Source organism: Oncorhynchus mykiss, chromosome 8 (genome assembly GCF_013265735.2).
Source record: "Oncorhynchus mykiss isolate Arlee chromosome 8, USDA_OmykA_1.1, whole genome shotgun sequence".
Classification (NCBI taxonomy): Eukaryota; Metazoa; Chordata; class Actinopteri; order Salmoniformes; family Salmonidae; genus Oncorhynchus; species Oncorhynchus mykiss.
The window spans coordinates 63,976,052-63,988,220 of NC_048572.1; the positions used below are offsets into that span (position 1 = coordinate 63,976,052).

At 42.8% G+C, this 12,169-nt stretch overlaps 1 protein-coding gene across 8 annotated transcripts in view; it reads right to left on the reverse strand.

Moving 5' to 3' along the window:
- Nucleotides 1–9,277: 9,277 nt before the first annotated feature.
- The window catches only part of LOC110530324 (E3 ubiquitin-protein ligase RNF220), a 171,952-nt gene continuing 169,060 nt past the window's right edge, over nucleotides 9,278–12,169 (reverse strand). For all 8 annotated transcript variants that reach the window (XM_036985966.1, XM_036985963.1, XM_036985965.1 and 5 more), the window contains one exon: nucleotides 9,278–11,045. In XM_036985966.1, coding sequence (XP_036841861.1) covers nucleotides 10,974–11,045 — 72 coding nt within the window. In that variant the 3' untranslated portion in view covers nucleotides 9,278–10,973. The remainder of the gene's footprint in view (nucleotides 11,046–12,169) is intronic.

The following is a 12,169-nucleotide window of genomic DNA, read 5'->3' on the forward strand; positions in this document are numbered from 1 at the left end:
TTATCATAAAACAACATCGATTCATATTTTAACTCCAAACCAACATTTGCATTTTAGTAAAGGTATTTTAAGCAACATGCAAACATGCAATGCAGCAGCCAGGAATTTTATAACCTTAATTTGTTTCTATTGCCCTCCAGTGGCTTTTATAGGCATGTTGATTATGAGGAAGGATTTCAGGCATTCTTTCCCTCACAACTTCCCATTAACCAAAACATCACTTACATTGTTTCCTATGATGTTAAACCGTAAGCCACTGAATAACCAGGTACAGTCTTTTATATTTTGCATAACGTCAATAGAAAATAACATGTAGCAGAGATAGAGGTATAAGCATGAGGGTGCCGTTGTCCGTCTATCCCTATGACTATGCATCAGATAACAGTAGCCCCCTATGGGGATAAAGCACTAGGAAGAGTAAACATTGTCCCCCTTGTGTCCCACTGGTTTCATATTGACTGGAAGGATTAGTGTGTTGTCATCCTGGAGATAGGAGATAACAGAGGACAACTCAGTGAGGACTCCCCTTCCTCTTTTATTAATCTGGCCTGTCAAGTGGATTCAGTAGTGGTGCTTCTATACATGGGCTGTCAATCATTCTACTGACCTAGAGGTGAAGGGTCAACCATCTGAATTCAAACAGGCCCATGGTAAAAGTCAGGGGTGTCCAACAAATCCCTTGAGGCTCACAGTCAACACTGCACTGAAGTTGGTGCTTGTTCACTTAATCCATGTGCATGCTAACATTAGCATTGAGCCAGCGCAAACCACTGTGTTCTCTAGCCAAACAAACAACACTGTAGAACTCTGTCAACACATTGTAGGGGACTTATCATACCTTAAAAACCTAAGTCCTTCTTAACCATGCATTGTGTTACTGTGTGTTGTGGTATAAGTGCAACGTTTACTGTGCCTTGTAAAAACCTCAACAACAATAGCCCACTTGCAAGACACTTCCCTTTAAACCAACTCATGTCCCAGTGGCAGACTTATCACATGGATTAGTACTGTCAATTAGAGGTATTACTATCCAATTACTGGGTAATATCCCATTGAGACTTTATGCAGCGACTTGCGGAAAGAGTAGCGACATACTGGTGTTGTAAATGTACCTTCCATTCAGAAACAACAGGTCTAACTGAGAATTAGCCTACAGTCAACATGTCTGCCCTTACAGAATGTGTAGTGGTGCTTCTCTACAGTCATCTACCGCTCAGCTTTTTTTTTTAACCCTGACTTAAAAAATGTAGGCCCACTGTCACATAGAAAGCATTTATTTTCTATGGTGGAGTAGGTCCGGGCATGACTGGGGGGTGTTCTAGTTTATTATTTCTATGTTTTCTATTTCTTTGTTGGCCAGGTATGGTTCCCAATCAGAGGCAGCTATCTATCGTCTCTGATTGGGGATCATACTTAGGCAGCCTTTTTCCACTTGTTGTTTGTGTGATCTTGTTTAAGTATTGTTGCTTTTGAGCCCTACAAGACTGTACGTTTGTTTGTTTGTTACTCTTTATTGTTTTGTTGCTGGTTCACATTTATATAAATTATGATGAACCCGAACCACGCTGCGCTTTGGTCCACTCCTTATAACGATCGTGGCACCCACGCAACATTAACCAATTAAAAACAGTTCTGTAGCAATGAGGTTTGTGCAGTAGGCTATAGGCCCAATACATTATCACAGCATATTGACTATGCTTGAATTGCCCTTCCAATGTTGTTCTTCTCAGACCATTTTGAAATTATATTTTAGGTTTGATCACACTGGTAATAGATCATTTGTTGTATCACTTGTGAGGCACAGCTTTTTACTGGACTGATGGCCTGTGTCTGAGGGGAGGGAGGGAGCAGCGAGGAGGCTGCCACTCACCCGACTCACCACCCCTTCTCTCTCCCTCTCATCGCTGAGAATTATTTCTGCCTCATTCACCAATTCATGTTGTTCTTCACATGAGCAGATAAAGTGAAATCGTCCTTGATATTAAAAAAGACAGAAGCCGCTAATAATAACAACACAAGCTTATGGAACACTTTGCGCCACTCATTCATTGCAGCTGCAGTCCTGGTTGTAGCGTGAGTGGAAGTAGGGAGAACACACATGGCTTATCAAACTGTTGAACAAAGTGTTGAAATGGCTGAATAACAACTTAAACATGAACTTACTCATAAAAAAAGCATCTCTTTGGTGTATTTGTTGGTCATGGTTTTAAAAGTGTTGAAATCTCACATTATCTTCTTTGCTGTGCGTTCAAGCCTTCTTTTTTACACTTGATTTGCTCTCTGGGCCTGCTGGGTAGACAGATTTCTACTTTCAGACACATGCACTTGGGCTGCTGAATGAAGTGCAACTACTGCCGACAGCACAAACTAATAAAAAATAGGAATGCAAGGCTTTATCATTGGGGTTTTTAGAGAAATGTTTGGTGATCGAATAGAAGTGGCTGGCTTAGAGGTAACTGGCTTAGCTAATTGCTTTGACTGTTTACATTAGACTAAGCAACATATTTACCTTGGAATTACTATTACTTCGAATGCATTTATGATCCTGTCTGCTGTAACCTTAGAGGACTGATTGCGAAACATAAACATTGCTGTTACACTGAAGTATACTGCTGTCATAAGGTTAGAACGCCACTACTGAAGGAACTTGACTTCGCAGTGTTAGTCTCTCTCTCTCTCTCTCTCTCTCTCTCTCTCTCTCTATCTCTCTCTCTCTCTCTCTCTCTCTCTCTCTCTCTCTCTCTCTCTGTTGCAGAGCTCTGGCGTCTGAATGTCATGCACAGTTGGCCAGGTACAACGTCAGTCAGAAGTGGGGTGTCCTCCCCCCCAACCCTCTCTCCCTCCCTCACCCCTCCAACCCCACCGATCTCCATTTGTCATCTCCCCCTTTCAAGATAGGAAAATAGCTGGATACTGTGGTAAGAACCCCCCTCCCCCTTCATCTCCCTCCTACCTCTACCTGTACGAAGCAGTCCCTCAGCAACCTTGACCACCACCTCCCATTCCCCTCCACCGCTCTCCCCCACCCCGTCCCCTCTCTCCCCACCACCACACACAAAACAGTCAGTGTTCCCCTGGGGCCAACTGGAGATGAAAGCCGGTGTGTTGAAGCTGGGGACAGAGGGGAGAAGAGGAAATGTCTCTGATAATTGTGGGAGCATCTCTGCCTTCATTGCAAGGGCCAATCAAAGGCCTTCGTTGTCTGAAGCCTGTCTCTGCTGGGTGGCGGTGGGGGTGACAGAGGTGGCAGGTTTCATGATCCTGTCTATGTGGGGGGTGGCAAGCCAGGCAGCAGGTTTATATAAGATAACACCACCCTGGCATGGTTAACATGAACTCTGGGCAGTAGCCTATGTTAGAGAAAGTCTTGTAATGCATCGTTTCTTTATTGCATTTACCATAGGCTGAAAAGTATACTTCCTTTTCAATTGTGTTTTACTAAAGTAAGTGTGAAAACACCAATAGCATCATATGCCTGAGATAGTTGAGTAGAAGAAGAACCCACCTACTCCGTGCAATGAATTCACATCTCCGTCTCTTCTACTGCATTAGTTTATTATCAAAACAGCTACAATTTAACTGATCATCACCCTGATTTCAAAGGGTAATTTGTTTAGCTTTTTGTTCTCTCACCTACAGTACTTCTACCATTGACAACCTGACCAAATGTACAGGCATGGACTGCCTCCTTGAAAAAACGTTGTCTTGCTTTTAGTGCTCTCATGTGGACAGTGAGAGTAAATGCCAAGGTGGCTGAATAACGGATATTTAAGTAGATATTTGTTGCATACAGTACAAACACTACATACAATTCAATGGAAAAATATAATGCCAAAAATGTGTTGGATATAATAGCCTAGTGTGAGAACTTCATACTAGGCATCAACACTGTGTGGGATGTGGGTGTGTGTGTGGGCAGCCACACACGCACACTTTTAAAATCACCACAATAGCTGTAAAACATTAGGAGGCAGCTAATGTAAGTCAGCCACAACTTTGTGAGAGAGAGATTAGGGAGGTAACTTTGGAGCACTCCCACATGTCGGTTTTCAGTTTCTCTGGTGGCTTTGCCTTAATGTCTCATTGCACACCGCAGATTACAGTAATCCTGTACATGAATACACACAGAAGCAGTTTCACCTCACCTAGTCAGTCGCCTTGTTAATGAAAAACATCCCACTCTAAATCCACATAATGTCATTCTCCAATCTCTTAAGCATTCATGGATATGAAAGCAATTTGGAGAAAGTGTAATTATGGGATTAGCTAGGCAGAGAGGAGAGGACCCTGAAGATCTTTACAACCACGTTAGCTAGGGTTTCCTCTTTAATTCTTTCTTTATTTTTAGATTTTGTATATCCGAAAAAGGTGAAGATTATTGAGATGACAAACACCTGGACATCTGTGCAAAAGAGAGTAGATTCATTCAACAACTTCCACAGCAATCTTGGGATAACGATAGATGGTAAATGGGAGAGATTGGCTATATGATCGGCTGATTGAGTCTTAACTGGTTCAAATTCCCCTTTCTAATTGCACCTCCAATCCACGATGGGTCATCTAAAACGTTGTCTCTGGCACCACCAAGGCGAGAAATAGAAAAGGACACAACACCATATGGCCTATGTCAAACACTCTCCCTTCCCCTTTCTCCTAAACAGGGATCCCTTGACTGACGGAATCCTTTTCCGATGAACCACCTTGGGCTGGATCGATGTTGTAAAAAGGCCATGGTGGAGAGCAGGCTCTTAATTGAATGAGTTGTACCAGCAGCAATATGCTGAGTGCCAGAGAAGGAAGAGGAGGATGCTAGTAGGGGGAGGTAGGGTAGGGGGTCCAAGTAAAATTCCCACATGAAGGTGTAAATTACCATTGGTACAGACGGGCAATGCAATAGAGGAATTACCGAACACAGCAGGGAAGGCCTGTCCTATTGATCGGTCTGTGGAGATGTTTGTAAACTAGCAATAATGGCCCCCACACTCTATACTCCCCCATCAGGACAAGCTTTGACCTCCAAAAGCAATTTCTATAGATCTGCTTCGACTTGGGGCCCCCACTTCCTGGGTCCAGAGCCACTCAGGCTCCAAGCCTAGCCGTAACCCGACCCTCAGTCACAGCCCTCCTAATGCACCAGTTATGGATTGGTTGGGTGTCTGGCCTACAACCTCTTGACAGGCTGGGCAGGGGGGTAAACGATACAGGCTCTGTAACTTTCATTTAACCATAAAGCCTTAAAGGCACATTTAAATAACATTTGATTTGATTTAATCTGGCCCCCTGCCGTCAAACCCCTCAGTCTTCTCTTCTCCTCCAGGCTAGTGGTCACTCCTTCTCCACTTTAACCTCCACACACTTCACACTCAGGGGATCAAGCACATGTATATCCACTGGTCAATCCTAATCTGATTGACCTCAGCTTGTCCTCTCCTGAATTGTTGGGGTGAGATTGAGTGTTGATATCCAGACTAGGGGCTTCACCCTAGAGAGTTTCCAGAACCTTCAGCAGGAGTACAGGGAGAAGTTCAGTTACACAAGAGGTTTATTAGAACCACTGCTGGCATTCCCACTCATTTAGCACTCCTTTATTAGCATATGATAACAACAATTCTGGGGATTGTTTTGCTTTCTGCTGGATGTGCCTTTCTTTACCTAGGCATGGGAAAGGTAATATTGGTTGAATTCAAGGTTTGGCCATGGATCTAAGAGGCTGCGAGGGGGAAAAATTACTTTCAGTGATCATCTTGTAGTTTTCCACCAAATTACTGTAACAGGTTTCTGCTGAATGGGCAGCGTTCCTTGGCTGAATTGTTCTAGCGACGTTAACAAGCACATACACTTTCCCCTGCCTCAGCTTGCCTGCCTGCCTGCTGCACCATCTGGAGAGCATCCATCATTGGGAGTGTTGGGAAGTTCGAAACCCTTTAGAGTTATTGGACACTTTTTGCCTCTAAATGGTATCGGAGGCTGCTAGTTCCAGCGGCGTCTATTTTGACTGGTTTAAATCTAGATGAATGGCTATCTATTGGCTTGGCTGTTGGGAAAACAGAGACATTCTGATCACTCACCATGTCATATGAAACATTCCCATGCTTTTAAAACGTGATTTTCCTGAGGTTGGAATGATACGGAGAAATTGTGAAAATGAGGATAATGCAATTTCAGTGTTACAGCTGATTGTAAAGACAACCTGAAAGTTCTGCCTATTTAGTGGGATGGAGTTTTGGCCTGCCCGGTAACATCACCAGGTGGTAAATTAGTTAATTTGGGGTGTTTTTATTTTTTTTAATTTCACCTTTATTTAACCAGGTAGGCCAGTTGAAAACAAGTTTTCATTTACAACTGCAACCTGGCCAAGATAAAGCAAAGCAGTGTGACAAAAACAACAACACAGAGTTACACATAAACAAACATACAGTCAATAACACAATAGAAAAATCTATGTACAGTGTGTGCAAATGTAGAAGATTAGGGAGGTAAGGCAATAAATAGGCCGTAGAGGAAAAACATGTACAATTTAGCAATTAACACTGGAGTGATAGATGTACAGATGATGATGTGCAAGTAGAGATACTGGGGTGCAAAAGAGCAAGAAGATAAATAACAATATGGGGATGAGGTAGTTGGGTATTCTATGTACAGATTGGCTGTGTACAGGTACAGTGATCGATAAGCTGCTCTGACAGCTGATGCTTAAAGTTAGAGAGGGACATATAAGTCTCCAGCTTCAGAGATTTTTGCAATTCGTTCCAGTCATTGGCAGCAGAGAACTGGAAGGAAAAGCGGCCAAAGGAGGTGGTGGCTTTGGGAATGACCAGTGAGATATACCTGCTGGAGCACGTGCTACGGGTGGGTGTTGCTATGGATAAGGCGGAGCTTTAGCTAGCAGACTTATAAATTACCTGGATCCAGTGGGTTTGGCAACGAATATGTAGCGAGGGCCAGCCAACGAGAGCATACAGGTCGCAGTGGTGGTTAGTATATGGGGCTTTGGTGACAAAACGGATGGCACTGTGATAGACTACATCCAGTTTGCTGAGTAGAGTGTTGGAAGCTATTTTGTAAATGGCATCGCCAAAGTCAAGGATCGGTTGGATAGTCAGTTTTACGAGGGTCTGTTTGGCCGCATGAGTGAAGGAGGCTTTGTTGTGAAATAGGAAGCCGATTCTAGATTTAATTTTGGATTGGAGATGCTTAATGTGAGTCTGGAAGGAGAGTTTAGTCTAACCAGACACATAGGTATTTGTAGTTGTCTGAACCGTCCAGAGTAGTGATGCTAGTCGGGCGGGCGGCAATCGGTTGAAGAGCATGCATTTAGTTTAACTAGCATTTAAGAGCAGTTGGAGGCCACGGAAGGAGTGTTGTATGGCATTGAAGCTCGCTTGGAGGTTTGTTAACACTGTGTCCAAAGAAGGGCCAAAGAAGGGCCAAAGAAGGGCCAGAAGCCATTTGGAGGTTTGTTAACAGTGTCCAAAGAATGCCCAAGAAGCCGGTGTTTGGAGGATATATTGGCACAGGTGATGTTAGGCTCTAGACAAAGTTTTTTTCGGATTCCAGAGACGGAACCCAGTCGTTCAATCTTTTTGTTCTGTATCTATGGATGTGCTCTCTCTCGTCAGGACACTGTTGTTCAGAGGAGCTAGCCAACAACACAGCTAACACAATAACTTCAAACTGAAGCATGAAAGACTGCAAACAGGCTGCACATAATTTAGTTTTTTCTTTGTAGATATCCATAAAAAATTATGTTGATTCATGATTTCGACTGGCTAAGAAAAGCTGCCTGCCTGTCTCTCTCATCCTGACCTCCGACACATTCATTATTTAGTATGCAACAGCTGGAGATTGAATTTGAATATTGAAACAATGTTGCAAATGTCAGAAAGACAAACAGTAAGGTTTATACAAATCTCCACTGTTGAAAACGTAATGTTAGTCTTAAAGAAATGTGAAATAATGTCTAGATGCTTTTTATAGCAGAGATCAAGCTTTTATATTGCCTGGCTGGGCTGATGAGACAGTGGATTGCGCAGTCAGATGGAACAGAGTAAATATGCATTTTAGCCGGTGGTAAATTGTGGAATAAACACCGGCTGGAATGTGGGTTTTAACCAATCAGCATTCAGGATTAGACCCACCCAATATACTGTATAATAGACCCACAACCGCTCTACCAATAACAGCTGGTTTTCAGTTTTCCCCTCACCACTCAGACCACTCCCAGACAGTCCTAGCAAAATTCTTTGACAAATTGCTCTTTTTTTCTTTTTGATCCGTTTTACTTGAAAACAATCATAGTTGTTATCCATACATTATTTGATATTGAGATAAAAACGGCTGCATTGGACCTTGAACTAGATTTATATTCCGGACCTAAAGAGAGTAAGGAGCAATGAGTGATGAGCTCTGGGAATAATGGCAGCACGCGAGGACAACTTTCAGATTTACAATCATTTAATTAATGTCAAATGTAGTTTACAAACGGGAAAGACACGTACCATTTTCAAGAATATACAAAGACACAAATTATTTGACACAATCATCTTGTGCAATTTGTCATCTTTGGGGCAGGTTGAAATAAATCTCCAGTTGAAGGAACCACAGTGAGAAGAGCTTAACCCTTAATTCTCAACAGTGTTGTGAAGCAGATTCACAGAAGTCACAGCTCTTGTCTTGACACACAGGTGTAGCAAGCTTAAACATCCTACCACGGGTTCAAAGGTGACCCACACATACCTTAGCACAGCTTTAAGTGTTCATTTTCCTATGCATGGTTACCTGTACGTGTGACTGCAAAGTGGAACTAGAACAAAAACCTATACATGTACTGTATGAACAGAGGTATTGGGAAAATAACTTTGGAACAATTCTACAGATCCTTTTAGGTTCTATGAGCCTGTGATCATAACTTCTAACAGGCTGCTCCATGACATACCCTTTATTGAAACAATACTGTACTAAAGATGTGCACTGCTTCTATGAAAACAAACCTGCTGTATGTCTACATTGTAGCGATCATTATCAAATAGTCACCATAAAATAGCATCTAAATCAACAATGGAGGGAGATGGTGAAAGAATCTTAAACCTAAACCAATGCAATAAGCACTAAACTGGAGAAAGTTCTGAAAACAATAGTCCATGAAGAGAAACCAGGTCTGGACTGAAATAAATATAAACATCTTTGCATTTGTGACTAAAGTCTTCATCAATTGTTCCCCTTCACAAAAAAATGGAAGCTTTCTGTACATGTGTTAATATATCTTCAGGGTTTCCGTTGGGGTTTGAATTCAGTCATAAACCTTTCATTTCTTTATTTTTTGTCAGCATACATCAATACAGACATCACAGGATACATAGTTTTACAAATACAAAGCACACCACCTTGCTGTGGGGTAGTGTTCAGTCACTGGGCTTTGGCAATCAGTTGGCCAACCCAACATGGCGGCCCACTCCTCTTTTCCCTTACAGATGGGAAGGACCTACCGTTACGAGTTGCCATGGTGGAGCCTTTGCTGGGTAGCACAATGGAAGGAACACTCAAACATTTCTGGAGGAGAAGCATTTTATGGGGCTTTATCAGAGCGGAGGACAAAACAGAAAACCAAAGTGATTAGTAAAGTTATATGATCAAAAACTGAGGTGGGAGGTGGAGGTTAACTCAACTGCGTTCCAGGTTGCGATTTTGAAAATAGCTGTTTGGCCAGCGTTGCAGCTCTGTACAATTCAAAGCCATCATCTCTCCTAGTCTAGGGTTAGAGCCATTTGAATCTTTACATTCCATTAAACTAAATAAAAATAAACATCATCTTCTTGCTTTAGGTTTACATCTTCTACAGATGTTACTGTATAGTTTAATGAAAAATGTACACCATCTAAACCTTGAATTTCTAATTGAGTAGTTTATTATTATTACTTTAAATGTATTCCTGTACAATGAAATAGAACTTCAACCTCAACCTCAAGATGACAAAATTGGTTTAAAAATACAGAGGGCTTTCTTTTTGTCCATTTTTTAAACCCCCCCCCCAAACTCAAAATAAAAACTGGACTTTAATAATATATACTTTGTGTGTGTATGTGTGCGTGTGTATGTGTGCGTACATATGTATACAAGTGTAACCTCTATGTCATTTACACACAACACTGTAAACATACACAGACTATTATACATGTGCTTGCACTGATTCTTGGGATTTGGTTGACTTCACTATAACACCACAACTGAAGGGAAACGGAGGTTGAAAAGAACAAGAGGATCCCCTGGATGTTCCGAGGTTGTCTGTTTGGTTGAACGCTGAAAGAGTTGATTGGTTTCCTTTCCCCCTTACCAAGTCTTCAAGCAGGGTGCGACTACCGGTGGTCAGCTTAATATCTAGCTTGGCTGAGGGGGGTTTTCCACACAGAGGGAGTTACACCACCACCTCCTGCCACCTGAACACACCTCTCCGCAGGGATGATGGTGCTCAGTGAGTAACACAGCAGTGTGAAGATGGGTCATCGGAGCTACAGGATCAAAAAACACAGAACCAGAAGTGTCAGCCAGGGTGGAGGGTATCTGACTGGACTAGACCACTCACCACTAGAGGGCAGGGTGGAGGGTATCTGACTGGACTAGACCACCCACCACCAGAGGGCATCTGACTGGATAGATCGTCCACCACTAGAGGGCAGGGTGGAGGGAGCCAGTGAGGGGTGGTTGGTTAGTCATTCTGAGAACACTCGGTCATAATGAACTACTTGGTTAGGTTCTGTTCCAATGTTTGGTTGGTTGGTTGATCAGTCAGTCCTCCCCTGGTCTGAAGAGTCATTCAATACATCAGTAATCTCTCTAAGCTCTGAAGGGGCTTCACAAACCCAGGCTCACGTAAGGTCAACAAAAACAAATACTGAGAGAGCAAATGGAAATATGAGGAACAAATGGAGGGAGGAGGGGATGGAGGTGTAGGCCGGTCAGGGCAGGCGCCATCTTCTTCACATGTAGACGCGCCTTAGATCTCCTGGCGATGTGATGGTGTTGCATTGTGGGCACAGTTTCTTGTTTCCCTGTGGGACAGCGAGAGAGAGAGAGAGGAACATGTCATTGTTGAGGCCACAATATGAACAGTTGAGGGTTTCAATAAAGCATAGAGAATGCATCGGTCCTTTTACTACCCTGGTGAAATAGTATGCAGTACTTAGACTGACAGTACAGAGATGGTCCTGTAATAAACTCAGCAATAAACGCCCTCTCACTGTCAACTGCGTTTATTTTCATGTACAGTGGGGCAAAAAAGTTTTTAGTCAGCCACCAATTGTGCAAGTTCTCCCACTTAAAAATATGTGAGAGGCCTGTAATTTTCATCATAGGTACACTTCAACTATGACAGGCAAAATGAGAAGAAAAAAATCCAGAAAATCACATTGTAGGATTTTTAATGAATTTATTTGCAAATTATGGTGGAAAATAAGTATTTGGTCACCTACAAACAAGCAAGATTTCTGGCTCTCACAGACCTGTAACTTCTTCTTTAAGAGGCTCCTCTGTCCTCCACTCGTTACCTGTATTAATGGCACCTGTTTGAACTTGTTATCAGTATAAAAGACTCCTGTCCACAAACTCAAACAGTCACACTCCAAACTCCACTATGGCCAAGACTAAAGAGCTGTCAAAGGACACCAGAAACAAAATTGTAGACCTGCACCAGCCTGGGAAGACTGAATCTGCAATAGGTAAGCAGCTTGGTTTGAAGAAATCAACTGTGGGAGCAATTATTAGGAAATGGAAGACATACAAAACCACTGATAATCTCCCTCGATCTGGGGCTCCACGCAAGATCTCACCCCGTAGGGTCAAAATGATCACAAGAACGGTGAGCAAAAATCCCAGAACCACAAGGGGGGACCTAGTGAATGACCTGCAGAGAGCTGGGACCAACGTAACAAAGCCTACCATCAGTAACACACTACGCCGCCAGGGACTCAAATCCTGCAGTGCCAGACGTGTCCCCCTGCTTAAGCCAGTACATGTCCAGGCCCGTCTGAAGTTTGCTAGAGAGCATTTAGATGATCCAGAAGAAGATTGGGAGAATGTCATATGGTCAGATGAAACCAAAATACGTCGTGTTTGGAGGACAAAGAATGCTGAGTTGCATCCAAAGAACACCATACCTACTGTAAAGCATGGAGGT